This window comes from Aspergillus tanneri (assembly GCF_003426965.1).
Source record: "Aspergillus tanneri strain NIH1004 chromosome Unknown AapTan_1_pilon_pilon_pilon, whole genome shotgun sequence".
In the NCBI taxonomy this organism is placed as follows: Eukaryota; Fungi; Ascomycota; class Eurotiomycetes; order Eurotiales; family Aspergillaceae; genus Aspergillus; species Aspergillus tanneri.
Genome location: NW_022984628.1, coordinates 989,260 through 1,005,484, shown reverse-complemented (window position 1 = coordinate 1,005,484; position 16,225 = coordinate 989,260). Strand labels below are relative to the sequence as shown.

The window sequence follows — 16,225 nt, the reverse complement described above, 5'->3', positions numbered from 1 at the left end:
TGGGATGAAAGAACCACATACACAGGAGAGGCGTTTAGTACAATGGCCACGGGATAGCTGTGTTCTCAATGACTGGGAGATTGATTAGGCCCGCGCATATTCAATTCGGCGTCTTGGAATAGGTATAAGATGGAGAGTCTCTTTGTGTTTCGCTTCTTACATCTTGGGATGAGTTGCATCACCATCAGGGCCGCAATCCTGAGCATTTATTGAACTGAATTCCCGCGCATTTCGATGCCCTGGATAGACGAATTCACCAACCTAACCTCACACGTGCGATTAATATTGCCTGTTGACCGTTTCCCTCTGTTTTATCTCTCACCAATTTTCTATGGTATTTGTTTGAGTGACAGTTCTCTTTTGGCCAAGACCCAAAATGTCTTCAAATCGTACCAGTGATGACGAATCACTGCCCCCGGAAACCCCGCTGTTGTATCCCAAGTTCGATTTCGATGCACTGCCTTATCCTTCAGATAACTGGGAGTTTCTGGGAGAGACGGTGCTGTATGTCATACGCAACCGCAGGTTCCAGAAACTGCGTATGGAGGAACTACTCAGTCATCACTCTTGGGGCATGGATCTAGGTCTAGCGAGACGTGTGACCAATGACAAGCTAGCCAGGACCATTTGGAAGCTGTTTTATTATATGGCGCCTATGCATCGGCCTAAGTCGTACGAGGAACTGTTTGATTATAGAAGAGACGCTGGTCCTCGACTGTTGAAATGCTCGCTCGAAAACCCAACCCCTCTCCCGATCAGCAGGTACTACCCTCACCTGCCCTCGAGTAACCAAACCGTGGGACCACACTATAGGAGGCCTAAGGATGCTGCACGTTCCCAACCAGATGCGTACATCGAACAGATGCTATACTCAGTCTCCGAACGTCCAGACGATGGCGAAGATGATAGAGACGATGATGACGATGACGACGACGATGAAGACGATGGAGACGACGGAGACGACGGAGACGATCCAGATTATGAAAACAATGCGAATTTTAAAATCCCCCAGATTGACACGGAGTCATCCAGTCGCCATGTCAGCGTCGCTAGTCGAGCCAAAGACAGACATGCCGCACGACCTCTTGTGGCCAAAAAGATTGCAGAGGCCATTGAACGGACCATCATGAGCTTTACGTGTTCAGACCTTGAGCGCCATCCCACTGCTACACCACAGCAAGCGCGGCCATATAAGGTTGCAACCAGCCCGGATGACCTATTAAAAGCTGTTATTGGGTCTTTTCCAGCAACAGCTACGGTGAAACTCTCTGCGGACCCGAAAAACATTGATAATATGATAATGCATCATGATGGCTATAACTACCCATACCGAGGGCGAGGCCCTGTGTGGAGTAATAATTCAGCTGCCGTTGATTGTATTATTGTCATTGCCAGGTTCCTTGATGCCGGGTCAACCAATATCGATCGTTCAAAGAAAGGATGGCGCGACCTCTTCACCGCGCCGGAAAGGGCATTGATAGAAGCTGCTGACGCTAACTGGGATCTCTGCACCCCCAGTGAGAGTGCACAGTTGAGGGATCGTTTCTGGCAGGTGGTGGCTGAAGTAGACCCTGCTGTTCGGGTTGGACTAGAAGCTCCTCTGTGGAACATCTGGAACCTATCGACACATAATTTCTCTCAATTCCGGTTCACCTACAGCGAGACTGTGCGCCAATGCAGATGTAAAGCAGACTCGGGCGAGCAATCTGGTCAACAGGAGAAAATGAAAAGTTCCTTCGTGATTCCATTCGTGCTTCCCGAGGACAAGAAAGGCGTGACAATGCAGGAACTACTTGCTCGAACCTTTGCGCCTGAATTGACCTACGATTGCAGCGAATGCCGTTCTAGAAATTCCATCACCCGTATTCGAGTGCTAAAGGAACCTCCTGCGCGCTTAGTGACAACGCTTGATGGAAGTGCAACTGTTAGAAATCATAGCAAGGACATCACCTTTGAATATATCAATTATCAAGGTCAGCGCTTATTGGTAACTTATCGTTGGCTGGGAGGGATATATTACCGGAACAACCATCTTCGGGTCTACTGGAATGACAATAAACGAGGCGAAATGGACGCTGGGGAGATCCGTCTGTATGACAGTGTGATGAACCTAGGCCTCGTCGTTGGAGGCCTTCCGCAAGGCCACCGGGATGAAAAAGTACCAGCGCACTGGTGGGTCGGCTCCGCGATTCCTCTGCTGGTCTACGAGCGTGTTGATAACGTGGGTCTCGAAGTTCTCACTACTGCTATGAATACGGTGAAGTCAATGGCCAAGGTCGTTGGGACCAAAAAGCTTCTTGCCGAAGAGCTTGATTCCTGGGTGCGAACCGATTGCCCTGCAAATGCTCCAGATTGGCCTGATCAGCGGCTCCTGTCCAACGCCGGAGATCGTTTCCACGAGTCGCCGGTCCCATATATGCCAGTTCCTTTTGCCCCGCCTCCCGCAGATCCGAGGCCCCAAGGTGAAGTAGAAGATGTTGCCATGGCAGACGAACCTACGTTCTTGATGCCTCCAGCGACACCGGCCATGTCGATGCTGAATAGGCCTTATATTGTACGAACACCTTCCCCGCTCGATAATGCTTTTCTGCAGAGCCTGTCTCCTCCTAGCTTAGCCCAATTCCTTGGCCACCCTCCTACCGATGCAAGCCTCCCTGCGGGACCTTCCAGCGGGCCCAACATGAATAACAACATGAGCATGGACACCAGTACTCAAATCGACGACAACTCCTGGATGAATTTCCTGGACGTAGCTGCAATTAACCGCTCTCCACAAGGAACTTTGCTCTGGTTTCCGTCTCCTTCACAGCAACAGGGAACAGCGCTGCCCGACCAGCAGCAACAACAACAGCAGCAGGAAGGAGAGAAGACTACAGTGGAGACAGTTCGTTCAGCGCCATTGCGGGCACGTGGACCGATCATTCGTGTTATTCACGTAGAGGAGGATGACACCGATGACGGAAAGAAATCTAGCAGGCCTAGGAAGAAACAACAGGTCTCTAAAGCCTTGGCAACCATGAAACGCAAGCGAATGTGATATATTTTAGTATGAGATTGGTCTTATTGCTTCTTGCGATAATAGTTAATCTGGGAACCTGTCTTTCTTACTTTTTATAAGCTCCTTGGCGTTTCCCTCATTTTTTTTTTTACTTCTCAGTTATTGTTGATCAGTATTTGTGCTTTGGATGTGTCATTGAGGATGTTTGGCTACATAACTGTTATATCTGGAGTAACTATTAACTATAGTTAGCTCCAACCATCACAGCTACCATTCGATCAACCGATGCAAGGCCTTCCTTTGGCTCTGGAGTGACTGACCGAGCGAGGAAATAGCTGCAATCCCTGCGAAAAACCGACGGATTCTTCTTGTGTGTCTGGCTAGTCGACCAATGAAGGGGTTTTCATAAGTCAGAGCGGAGGACGCCGTCGCCTTCCCCGCATTGTCAGTTCCTTCCCCGACGATTTCTTCTGGTCTTTCTTCCTGGCCCTTCCCCTTTTCCCAACTTTTTCGCTCTCCTTTTGATCTGTGTTGTTTATTTCATTCTATATTTTCCATACTTGAATCAATCCAGACAAACATGCTTGGTATTCGAATAAACAAACAAGTTCTAAATCTATCAACAAAACAGGGCGGTTCTCTATGCCCTTCTTCTATCTACATGCCTTGAACAATCCTCATTAAACGCATATATAATCTACAGTCGTGCCCGATCTCCCCCAGTCTGGCTCTTTAGCGGTCCAGTAGGCGTATTACTTTTCTTCGGTGCGGACACGTATCCTCCCTTGATGTTATCCGTATTAATAATGGTGCCCTTCTCGTCACGCTTGATCCCAAGCTCGATCAGCTTAGCAAACACCTTTGCGAAATGGTCGAAAAACAAGTCCTTGTCTTCCGCATATCGCTCCACCCACTGTCGGAATGATGGATCGGTGATCAAGGAGATGTCGGTGGGAAGCATCATCAATGGTTCATCACCCTCTTCCGCGTCCGGATCAAAGTAGTTGAACTGCTGAACGCCGTTGGAGAGTGTGCGGGGCTTCCACTGCAGCTTTAGAAGCAACTTGAAAAACTGATTCGAGAACCGAGTTGGGTTGTTCACCCAGGGACCCTCGAACCCACTACGGTCGATATGGCAACGGCCCAGATTATGGCCACCAGCCAGTGCAACAATCTCCTGGTCGTCGAATCCCATGCGGTTGAAAATAAAACGAAGATGGTCTGCACCCTGCGCTCCGTCGGGCAACCGGCCACGGGGCGGTACCTTCGAATCGTCGACCAGATCGGTCCTGCCAGGCTTCCATTCGATTTTGGGTCCGCCCATCTCCTCGATGGCCACTGCACCTGCTAGCGTCCACAAATCGGCATATGTGATCCAAGGATTCTTTTCCTTCACCGGCTCCAAGAAAGCTCGTCCGTACTGCAGACCCGCGTTGGCTGGGTCGCCTCCCTCTGCTTCATATCGCATTCCGGCGCCATTTGAGCCACCCGTGTCGGAATCAAGATCGTAGGTACCCGAAGAGTGCCTGGGAGACGTTCGTCGGTTAGGACCACGGATTTATTGCAGAACAAGAAACAAAATCTCCAGGGAAGAGGTGCGAAAGGGAAAAAAACAAAACACTTACCATGCCAGGCGAACGAATACAGGGCCAGCGCTACCATCATCATAGTCCGGCTTCTTCAATTGGGCAACTATGTCCCGTCGCACGGCAGCATAATCCCCTGGTTTGCTCATCTCGGCCGATATTTTGTCTGGGGTAAACTGTTCGGATGGGTGGGTCGAAGAAGCAAGTACAGGAAAATTCAGCACCCCTGGTCTCGACGCGGCTCAAAAGCAATAGCGACAGAGGGAAGAGAGAAAAGAATGACTGATACCCCTGCGAAGAAATACCGACGGGATTGAGAAGACTTTGAACTCAGGAGGCGTTGCCATTCTGCTCCCACATGAAGAGAAATCAGAAGTGGATCCGCGGCATCGAATCAATAATATGGACTTGTGGCCGACAGTATCCAAATGCCGAGGTCCAATGTCCCTGACGCTTCCCACGGCTATCTCGACCATCAGCGCGACTTTGACCGGAGATAGATAATACGACGGGATTACTGTTTTCCAATTCGGGGCACCGTCTACGGCATTTCCCTTCCCATTGCAATTTGCCTTACTGGGTGCAGAGATGACTGGGATACATGATACATTGCGTAGTGATAATGGATGGCTCTAAAATCAAGCTCGAAAAAGATCTTTGCGGCTAACCGTTTTAATTTGCGTCATTCCGGGAAAGGTTTTCGTGAGCGAGATCTGGGCGCATCCGACCAAAGGCCGTCGATGTGAAATACCTCGGAACTTGAATTCCCGACTATAACACGCGATTATATTTCAGTTTGACACCACGATTACGCCGGATGCCCAGCAACTTCTGCCTGAATATTCTACTAAATATAAGCCAAACGTCTTACTGGCTCTCTACCTTACAGCGAGGGTATTGGGTCAGGAACAGGTGATTTAAATCAATCACAAGATGGTCCGAACAATTGATTTAAGGTTGTCGCCACTTGTTCCGCCGCTGATATCGACGCTTTTCTGACTGGTCCTGAGCGATCCACCCATGTGAAGATGATTGAGAACGCCTTTACTAATCTTCCGATCTGGACTTTGAGGGCCATGTTCCTCAAGGTTTAACGGAACAAACATATGAGAATGTCGAATCTTGATTGATTGGCACTCATTGCAAGGGATCACTCGCAACAGACGTCTCATTGGTCCGAACAGACTTATCTTCCCCTACCGCTCGTCTGTTGCCATTTCCCGCTATGGTGTGGAGGAAATCGCATTTGAAAACTCTCTTAGTGTATGCGAGCTCCTTGTTCAATTTCTCTACTCTCTTTTTCCACCGTCCATGCATTGCATCGGACCGTTTCACAAACTCCCCGAATTGCCTGCGCATCCATCTTTTCTCCCTTCGCCACTGTTTTGCCCGTCGTTGGTAACGTCTAATTGTGCGCCCCAGCATGCGACGGTGCGAGCCCTCGACGCGCGTGATGATTTGAATCACCTCGTCAATAGGAGCCGTATGTTTGGAGCTAAGGATTCCGCGATCGACCAGCTTATAGATGCGTATGAATACGCTGGAGATGTCATTGGCGATCGATCTTATGGTAGCACTTTTAGAAGCTGGCGACAGTGACTCTATGTCCTGGAGACGCATTGCACATGGACCGGGCTTGTTCATGGACGATTTTTTTCTTGTCAAAGTATGGTATCAAGTGTAGCTGTAGTTGGTCGTAGCGATGTATTAGAGGAAGCTACTAGAGGGTCGCAGAATTTAAGCTAGGTGTATGAAAGATTATTCTTGCAGGTAATCTGCGTTGATTGACCAAACAATGAACTATTCAGTACATAAGACAAGAAGAGATAAAATGTTAATACTAAATCTAGAAGAAGTACCGCTTACTTGCTTCTTCCTTAAAGGTCCATGACATCGAATATCAAACTTGTTTTCCTTAAAAAAAAAAAAAGAAGTCACAATCTCACCATTACTACCATCAAACAAAAACTAAGTGGAGGATGAAGGGGTGGGTATCTGCAGATTCTCTCTTTTTAGAACAGCAACAATTGCATCCCCTACCCCCCTTATCCCATCTTTCCCTCCTAGATCGGGCTTACGAATCCCTGCGTCCAACACTGCTCGGACTGCGTCTTTACCTGTCGTGCTTCGGTCTCCATATTTAGCGAATACCGGAACATGAGCACCACGCAGAGAATCATCGCAATCGGGTTGGCGATATTTCGGTCGCGACTCTGTTTGTACTTAGTTGACTAGTAGGTATCCGCATACAAACTAAACGTGATACAGACATTTTTAAAAAAATAAACAATTAATTGAATAAATAAAATAACATCTAGACAAATAGACAAAGGAAAAGAAAGTATATCCCAGTATGGATGTATTCATCGCAGTAGCAATCAACATGCTTGTAGGGTCTCCACAATATGGAGAAAGATACAAGGAGATCAACCAAGACACAGCTCAGACACAAATCCATCGTATCTCGCAGATCGGTTCATATAGAATAACTTATCTTGATAGTTATGCAACATCATGAGCAGCATATAGACCAAAGAGGCAGCCAGGGCTAGCCCTACCCCTCGTGTTTGCACTGTTTGTTTCCCTCTACTGTAGTAACTGTAATTGATGGCTTTAAGTTCAAGATTTCTGGATGATCGCATCGCTTACCAAACCACCATCCCTCTCTGCAGTCACCATGGCCCGGGTCGAAGAGCTCCCCGATGACTTTGACGAGTCGATCAACCTCAATGAGCAGCCCCAAGAGACAGAAATCCCGCCCGACAAGGCATTCACCGACGGTCCTCTCCCCACCACCGAAGATGAACCCATCTTTCCAATCAACGAGGAAAGGCTTAAGGAGATGGAGGAAAAGGACCCCTTAGCACCGAAAATGTCGCAGAACATGGCATCGGTACGGTCGCATACCATGGATGAACTGGCGGATATGTTGAATAAAACCCCACTGTTCATGACGGATATCAATAAAGCGGGTGATGAGAGTGAGATCTTCTTTTCTTCTCCCCTTTCGGGATAAGGGTCTTTAGTGGGCTAATGCGACAGTTTAGATGGGGAGAATATCATGTTGGATGCCATCCAGGCGCTGCAGAACGAAGGAACGCGCGGCGATGTGGCGCAGAATTTTAGAGAGCAAGGCAATGAGGCGGCCAAGGAAAAACGATGGATCGATGCCAAAGAGTTCTATACCAAGGCTATAGCTGTCTTACTGGCCAAGGAAGACAAATGGGATAAGCCGGAAGATGCTCAGGAGGAGGAGAAACTGAAGCGCCAAGTGGAAGAGGCTTCCTACTCCAACCGCGCCTTGTGCAATTTGGAGCTGGGTAGGTAATTTGTCCTCCTATTTTTGACGTGACTGGTGCTTATTTGTTAGGTAACTATCGGTCGACAACACTGGACTGTGCCTCCGTACTGAAACTCAACCCCCGAAATGTCAAGGCATTCTATCGTTCTTCGATGGCACTATTCGCCCTTGACAAGATCCCGGAAGCGGAGGATGTCGTGAGTCGCGGCTTTGCTCTCGATCCCAGCAACAAATCACTCCAAGGAGTAGCGGTGAAAGTGGCAGATCGCAAAGCGGCTCTAGAGCGTATTGCCGCCAAGAAGAAGGCCGAGTCGGAGAGAGCGCGCAAGGAAAAAACGATGCTGAGTACGGCTTTGCGGGCTAGACAGATCAGAACTCGCAAGACCGAGCAGCCTCCAGAGATGGAGGACGTAGGGATTCGTCTGACGCCAGATCCTCTCTCCCCAGAAAGCACCCTTGAATTCCCAACGGTGTTTCTGTACCACATGGATGCGCAGTCTGACTTCATTAAGTCCTTTTCGGAAATGAATGCCATCGAGGACCATCTTGATTACATTTTCCCCTTGCCATGGGACACGAAGAAGGAGTATACAGCAAGCGGCGTGGAATGTTTCATGGACACGGTGACTGGCGGGCTGATCAAGGCGGGGAAAAAGCTACCGCTCCTACAGATTCTCAGCGGAGGCAAGGTGGAGGTCGTTGATGAATTGGTCCGGATCTACGTCGTACCGATTTCTAAGACTGGGAAATTCATTGCAGAAATGAAAGCAAGGAAGGAGGGATGAACCTCTTTGCTTGCAGAGCTCTACCCTCCGGGCCGGGATGGTGCTGATGAGATACCATAACTGACCTAGGGTAAACAATGAATGCCGCCATGCTGCTGCTTGAGGGAGTGGTCTACGGACTATAAACACCATTCAGCAATCGGTTCGCCGCAGGCGCTGCCACGAGCCAACAGGTTGAATATATCTTGAACACTGTTGGCAGCTACACAAAGGTGGAGGACCTCAGCATCAGTAATGGCAGTTCTCAACTTCGGATGTCAAGTCTGTGTTGATCCTGGTTCGTGCAATTTAGTCAACGGACTGACTGTATATGCATGGTACTTGGCAAGTTCATGGGCCGACTCCCCATTGTATATAAACACATACGTACTTGATTTCTAGAGACCTCTTTATATTTCCCTTTCCGTTTTAGTGCTCACCCCTCGTCTGAGCGGCCTGAGCTGATCACTGAGCACGGACTGAGCAGAGGGGTGAGTAGCCTGAGCAAGGTAGCCTCAATAAAATGCACCACACTAGCTTTGCCAGTGAACCGGTTATCTTCCGTCGTAACCCTTTTCACTATTTTCCCCTTTACCTACTCAAACAAAACGATGGCATCATCAATGGAATGGGCAATTATAGTCATACCTTCTGCTCCACCTGCGAGGCAAAACTTCAGGTGGAGAGTAATAATCCGATGACTTCTCCCAGTACGAATGTCCATTGCAGATTTGTGGTGAAAACCCATCTAAGCCACGATACTGAACCTTCAAATATATAGAGCATGATAAGTTGATTTCTCTGTTTGCAAGGATAACTTGGTTAATCTGTATGCCTTTCCAAAGAAAACATTTCGCTTCTACTGTCATGTCTCTGTAATGGTCGCGCCCCTGCTTGAACCACCAAGTCTTAGCTACTATTAATTCCTACGAATCTGCGTTGGCCTGCATCGTCTCGGACAGGAGAGCGAGGCAGTGAACCAGAATCAGCCCTAATCATCCCATAGAGCAAATCAGAGTGAATTGACAATATGGTGGACTGCATGTACTAAACGAAGTTGCCAAGGGATGATGTGCAAGTTTGCTGGGTTCCTCTTGATGTGCGCGATGGCGACTTCACTGCCACCGGTGGTAAAGCACCGGTGTGTTGGTCGGATGCTTTACATATAACGACACTCCCCATCATTTCATGTCGCTAGCTATGGCCATCGCTAACTATGCTACCAAAGATGATGTCTTCCCATGGCAGGTGGTCGGCAAATCCGCTGGACTCAAACAGTCCATTGAAAAGGCAAAGTTGGCTGATCCCCCCACTGCGACGGACCTTCGCCTGTAATAAAAGGGTATGAGTAACTTTGCGCTTCGCTGTTTCAACACGCTAGCCCATGATCATGAAAGCGGAGTCCAGGTCGCCAGCACTCTCCTTCAATTGCCTTCCTACTGTACCAAGCACTACAACTTCGTGCGAGTTAGTCTTTGGTGGCTAAGACAACGTGCTCGTGCCATGGTTCAGTTGGAAGACTGTGATGGGACATCCTTAGCTCCCATAGTTGACGCAGAAGAAATGATGACCAAAATTCCCTGTTCCATTGACGATGCCATCTCCTTGCTGCGGAGGGTAAAGGGGAATGACGGTGAAAAGTGTTACACGAAAAACGGATAGTGGTGAACTCTCGTGTGGTGCATTTTATTAAGGCTGCCTTACTCAGACCACTCACCCCTCTGCTCAGGCCGGATTCCAGGGGCTAACCCAGGGATAATTTCGAGCGAGATGAATAATGCCGAACTCATCAACCATAGATGTGGGGACTAATTCGTGGGGCATACCGAACCGACACGAATTCTTTCCAGACCCTCTTTGCTGGTATTTGAAGCAGGTCGAGAGATGATGTTTCGAATAAAACTGTTTCTTTCGAGCAACCGCGTTACTGTCATGACCTCCTCGTGCAAGGAAGGCTTCGTCAGATTCTGAGACTTGGGCTGAAGCCGGCATGGCGGGAAGGGCGACCTCGGAGTCATTTGGTATTGTGGGTCAATGCTCTGGACGATAATGTTTTCAAGGTAATAGATCATACGCGCTGTATATTCAGTATGCGATCCCGCAGCGAAGAGAACGCTAAGTTTCCCCGTAGCTATACCAGTGCATGGAGGTGCAGCATGCCTCGGCCATTTGTTTTAACTACTCCAAAGTAATTGGAGACGTCTCCCAAGATCCCTATATTTTCGCAGCCACAACCCAGGAGCCCGTGCAGCACTGCTTTACAGACATAATAAAAGAACTTTGCCGCTATAACAGGGTTAGAGGTAGCCACACCCTCCGAATAGCAGCATCAGCGGCTGTCAGATATTACCTGTGTATTCTATCCCTGCCAGCATTATTACCAAGGGGTTTCGCAAGTCAGATAGCTTGATGGTGATCCAAAACGCAGGCATCCCAAACTGGACGATAATTCCTCGAATTTCGGAACGCATCATTAACCTTTAGGGGGCCGAACTTGGAACGCGCATTCCAATAGTCATAATGTTTCGTTAAGGGCGTTGAATAACGGGATTATCAAATTTCTGACCGGCTGCCACAGCTTTCACGGCATTTTGCAGCTGGTCCAGAGTTAAGGAAGCGATATCGTCCGCCGTTGACCTCCAATTTAGACGCTTTATAAGGTAATTGTTCCCCAACGAAGATTTTCGTAACTGGATCACATCGCATAGAAGATACATGAACGTTTTGTGTATTGCGAATCTACTTTAATGAGCAGATCCCAAAAAGGTCTTTGCTTAGGGGCTCTTACTTTCTCCTGTGGTGGAGGTCATCATTCCAGCTGAGACCGAAGTCTATTTTGCCCATGCGAAGAGGAATAGGGGCTTGCTAGCACAAGTGGTGAAGTGGCTCGTCGACAATTGCACAAAGCAATGCGAAACAATCTTTCTCAACCGTTCTCTCTCTTTTTTTTTTGGAGCATCCTTCATCACGAAGGCTCCAAGGGTTTGATATGCTTGGGCGGCTGATAAAACATCTAAGACCGACGGTTAACACCACGGTGGGTAAATCCTTCTCTCAATTTTGAGGGATTCGCGACTAGAAACCTTCGTCTAAAGCTGTGGAAGGCATCTGAGAGAGTAGCACTGGATTCATGCCTACTACTATTTAAGTGGTTGACACAGATTAATGGCTAGCTAGACAATAAAACGTTTAGTATCTCGAGTGAATGACAATGGACACGTCGATACCTTGTTTAAAGGCTCAACAAGCAGCTCTTCGCGAGTTGTGAATGATTTCTATTCTGCATCTGATCCGTAACGCGAATTTTAAAACTTGCCCCCTTAACATGGCATCCTAGTGAAGGCTAGCGATCTCTTATTTGATCCCGATTTCAGCATGGCCAAGTCGGGATGCTTGAAACAAGGCGTTGGTCTTAGGTGTAACTGGATACTGGCTTTCCCCATGACAGTCTCTTCAGGTTAGATTTTTGGCGGACGATCGAAGAACGAACATGTCATCCCCAGTAAGATTCCAGCATACACAGACCAAGCTGTCAATGAACGAAACTTGCGGTTGGCCATCTCTCCCAGAGCCTAAGCTTGTCCAATCGATTCATTCACAAATATAAACCCGTCAAGTATATTCTGCATAATACAGGACCCGAATGACTAACGGCCGCTTGGGCATTTCATACCCAATCTCTTTATGCTGACACCGAGAGGACTCTCATTAGCATTGCATGAATATCTTTGCCTGTGAGTGCCGAAAAAGGAGTGCTTCGTTGATGCAGAGGGCTCCCATTACTGCTGCTAAAAATGCGGGCAGGGTGTGTTGTCCTCGGCATGATACATCTCAGTGCATTGTTTGCTCGTCGAAATGCTACGATCAGCCAGTGGTAGGCAAATTAAAAGTCAAAGGGATTGACTGATCAACAGTGGATATACCAACCCCTATCGGTCTGGCTTGCAAGTATTTTGATTGAGATGATGGTACCAAACTATCTGAAGGAACAACAAGAGTGCCGGATATCGGCACCGGCGCTGTCAGTTGACATGGTTAGGCAGACGGATTTCGCCCGTTATCCGAGATAGTGTTAAGCTGCTTCGGAGAATCCTGTGCATGTCCATAGGCCGACATACATCAGCATTAACACATAGAAGCGTAGTAGCATATCCCTAACCTTCGGTGGAGTAAATTAGAGCGAGAGCCCGAATGAAAGGACATTTAGTTCCTTCTCGCGCTGCTTGACCTTGCGCGGAAGACGAAGCTGTAAAGTCTCTTTCATGCACCCAATAGCTGTTTGTCCAAGCCCAAGAGCAGAAGCAACCACCAGCTCATCATCCAAGTTTTAAAAATTGTCGGTAATTACCCCGCCTCCCGTCATCCTTAGTCCATACTGGCTGGCAAGGTCAGTCCCGTAAGCTAAATGCATCTCGAATTCGTTTTACTTTATGTGGTTTTTAACACTTCGCTCGAGACTATACCATACTTCTCAGAATATTGTCGAAAGTCGATTGTTTGGACAGTTAACAAGAGTCTTGAGATAGCCTCTTGAACTGTGAGAGACTTGTAGACATGCTTCCTATCTGTCCGGGTCACCATTGTTTTTTAAGACTCACATGAGGAGGGAGAACGAGGAAATAAGATCAGAAATATACCGGTATTATAGTTATTTCTGCGAGATTTCTACACGTTAGGCAGCAAAAACTAACGCAGGGTTGGCTGACCTGTTCGGGAAGAGGGGTTTACTTTTGAGGCAGTGCTGCCTAGGTTGTTGTATAGCCAATAATAACAATGGTCCCTGTGCCTGAGGATACCGAAATCGGTGGAAATCGACTGGAAATACAATGTAAGTCCAACCTAAAATACGAGGATGCTGGTCCTCATAATCTATTTATAAATGAGTTCAGATGCATCTCATCATTATCACTCCCGTTCTCCCCAAAGAGACTTCTGGGCCAATAACGAGCAGCTAATGAGACAGTTTGAGAGTTGTTATGCATCTGTCTTCATGTAATCACCAGCGGTATTCTGCAAGTATTTTGTGGGATCTCCGTAAACACTTACCAAAGATCCCTTTCATCCTCTAAACCCGAGACAGATGTCCGTTTCGACTGCTTGTTGACGGCCTTTGTGAGATACACAGCAGATCTCCGAAAGAAATTGCGGACAAAATCGCTAACACCTTTCACGAGTAAGACGGTGTATTGCAGCATCGATAGAACTGGGACAGAGAATCTGAAGTAATGGAATGAATAACTTGAAGCTACAGTTGCTTCTAGAAGGGATAGGATTGGTGCATTCGGATTCGGACTTATTGATACTTATGTTCTAGCCGCCAAGAATCTTGACTAGGTTAGATATTGGTCCCCAGCTAATCGAAACCATAGTGGAATTCCACTGGAACTAAGTGGACCCCTATGGCATTCAAACTAACAGTCCTTAGACATTGCTAACGGATAACTCTTGTAGATTTTGTCTAATACTCAATGAAATTACCGTACAAACTTTGTTTTCTTAATATATATCAGGTTTGAAAAGGCGTAAGCCAGAATAGAGCGCAGTCAACATAAGGGAACTCAATATAGAATGTTCAACATAGAGGGAGAATCAACGTAGAATGTTCAATATAGACAAGGAGTCAACATGGAAAGGTCGACGTAGAGTCAGATACAGTACCACCAGCTTGACCTATGTTAATTAAATACCGGAGAAAACCTTTTGATGGAACTCAACTCAAATTCATTTATAAGTTGTACCATTTCAGGAAAGGAAAGATGATTTCCACTGAAGGCTTTCCATACTTTCAACACATTATTTCCCGAAAAGTATCTCGCACAATGTGTCAGGGGTTGAACCCGTTGAACCTATAAGATATGCTATGCACAATGTTGAAGGAAGAAAGAAAGAGAAAAATGAGAGTCACGTGTTGGAGGTCGAGGTACAACGGCGCCAAAAAGGCCTGTAGGGCCCATAGGCGCAATAGGGACAGTAGGGACAGTAGGACAATTGGCCCGAGAGGTCAAACGCGCTCCAGCTCTTTACACAATATCATTAGACAGAGAAACCGCGAGCATGCTTCCTGCCCCTGACAATCCAGCTAGAGGATCTTTTTTGCCAGGATTGGGAGCCCCTATAAGCTTGACCATTCTGTTTCTCACCCAAAGATTGGCCCCCCTGAGGCGCTGCAGCGGGGGCTGTCCAGGCTGGGGTGGAAGACACCGCGGTGGAAGACGGTCTAGTAGGGACAATCGCGGTACTCGTAGGTGTTGCACCCCTGCCATTGTAAAGGGCTGGGCCTGGAATCACATAAGTGCGAAGGTTGTTGAAGATATCGACCAGGATTCCGGGATCGGTTGGCTTGTAAAACTGGGTAGCAGGAGTGCCTTTGGGAGTAGCAGTGCCACCCCCTGTCACCTTCAAGTTAATGCATTGTGGGTAAGCTTGTGCACCATTGTCTCCCATTGCGTTATGCAATGCGATGATCTCATGACGAAGGACATAGTTGCCCGCTGTGATATCGGAGGGGATGTTGACCGTCCAGGTATTATTGGCAGCCATAAGCTCATCGCTGGCCCACCTTCCGGGGGACTTGCTGTTGTCGAGAAGACCAGCCTCTCCAATTTTGAAAAACTCAAGCTTCGTTTTGTTCACAGAAGCGCAGCTCCCATTGCAGTTTGCAAGGTAGCTAATAACCTACACTGTTGTTAACGTTCTGACTATATTTAAATACTTCTGTCTCGGTTGTTGCCCGATTCCTTTAATCACTTACCGGACCACGGTGATCTTCAAACCATCTACTCCAGTGCAGCGTCACCTTGCCACCAGCAGTAACCTCCCCAGCGAGAGCACCAGGCTTAGCGTCCTGGTGGCAGATAATATTCGGCTGGTTGTAATCAAAGGTTTGAACATAGGCGTCCTGAGTATCCGCAGTTGACCATGCAATGAGGTCAGGGACGTTTGTTTGACCGGGGTATTTATCGACCAGGAACCCACCATAGGACTTGCCATCAATGTCGATACGATTAATGTGTCCATGAGCTGAGGCCAGACCAGCTGTGCCTAGGATGATGCATGCAAGTTTAGAAAGTGACATTGTTAGTAAAGAGTGACAAGGGCGCACGAAGAGTAACTTCAGTCAATAAAGTAAAGGGAAAAGAATAGTAAGAAGAATAAGAGAGCGTGTTGTACAAGATGAGGAAGAGAAAAGAAGACTTTAATGGGAAAAGAGAAGGACTTTATATGTGCCCAAAGTTGACCAGGCTTGTACTCCAGATTCTAACATTGTTAATAAGACCATGCCTTAATACATTCAAACCATGCAGTAGCCATAGCACATTGGCAATAGTTTCAGGTTAAGACAAGATCGACACAAGCGGTTCACTTAATAAATGAATTCAATGGTCCAATGGGGGTGCTGGCATCCATTGTTCCATGTTTGGATCATGTCTCGAAGAAATGCCAATGAAGTCCCCAGTCCTCATAGGCGCTTACATGGTTCCTGTTTGTGCATTTCTCATCCTGAAGACGAGAGGAGTAATTCTTATAATCCCACCCAACTGAGCCACGAGTACATAATCAACACTCAATGTGAACT

General features: G+C 47.5%; 5 protein-coding genes across 5 annotated transcripts; 2 read left to right on the top strand and 3 right to left on the bottom strand.

Moving 5' to 3' along the window:
• Nucleotides 1-376: 376 nt before the first annotated feature.
• Nucleotides 377-3,037, top strand: ATNIH1004_002363 (uncharacterized protein; the record flags this gene model as incomplete). Its single annotated transcript, XM_033567057.1, has 1 exon — nucleotides 377-3,037. One exon carries the CDS (start codon nucleotides 377-379, stop codon nucleotides 3,035-3,037), a length of 2,661 nt encoding a protein of 886 aa, XP_033429052.1.
• Nucleotides 3,038-3,695: 658 nt separating this feature from the next.
• On the bottom strand, nucleotides 3,696-4,733 carry ATNIH1004_002362 (peroxidase; the record flags this gene model as incomplete). The annotated part of the gene is made up of 2 exons (XM_033567056.1): nucleotides 3,696-4,524; nucleotides 4,624-4,733. The coding sequence occupies 2 exons, from the start codon at nucleotides 4,731-4,733 to the stop codon at nucleotides 3,696-3,698; spliced, it is 939 nt and encodes a 312-aa protein (XP_033429051.1).
• A 988-nt stretch (nucleotides 4,734-5,721) lies between these two features.
• Nucleotides 5,722-6,228, bottom strand: ATNIH1004_002361 (uncharacterized protein; the record flags this gene model as incomplete). Its single annotated transcript, XM_033567055.1, has 1 exon — nucleotides 5,722-6,228. One exon carries the CDS (start codon nucleotides 6,226-6,228, stop codon nucleotides 5,722-5,724), a length of 507 nt encoding a protein of 168 aa, XP_033429050.1.
• A 1,033-nt stretch (nucleotides 6,229-7,261) lies between these two features.
• On the top strand, nucleotides 7,262-8,670 carry ATNIH1004_002360 (HSP70/90 family co-chaperone CNS1; the record flags this gene model as incomplete). The annotated part of the gene is made up of 3 exons (XM_033567054.1): nucleotides 7,262-7,565; nucleotides 7,632-7,904; nucleotides 7,955-8,670. 3 exons carry the CDS (start codon nucleotides 7,262-7,264, stop codon nucleotides 8,668-8,670), a joined length of 1,293 nt encoding a protein of 430 aa, XP_033429049.1.
• A 5,980-nt stretch (nucleotides 8,671-14,650) lies between these two features.
• Nucleotides 14,651-15,724, bottom strand: ATNIH1004_002359 (lytic polysaccharide monooxygenase auxiliary activity family 9 protein; the record flags this gene model as incomplete). The annotated part of the gene is made up of 3 exons (XM_033567053.1): nucleotides 14,651-14,667; nucleotides 14,790-15,324; nucleotides 15,401-15,724. The coding sequence occupies 3 exons, from the start codon at nucleotides 15,722-15,724 to the stop codon at nucleotides 14,651-14,653; spliced, it is 876 nt and encodes a 291-aa protein (XP_033429048.1).
• Between the last annotated feature and the right edge of the window lie 501 nt (nucleotides 15,725-16,225).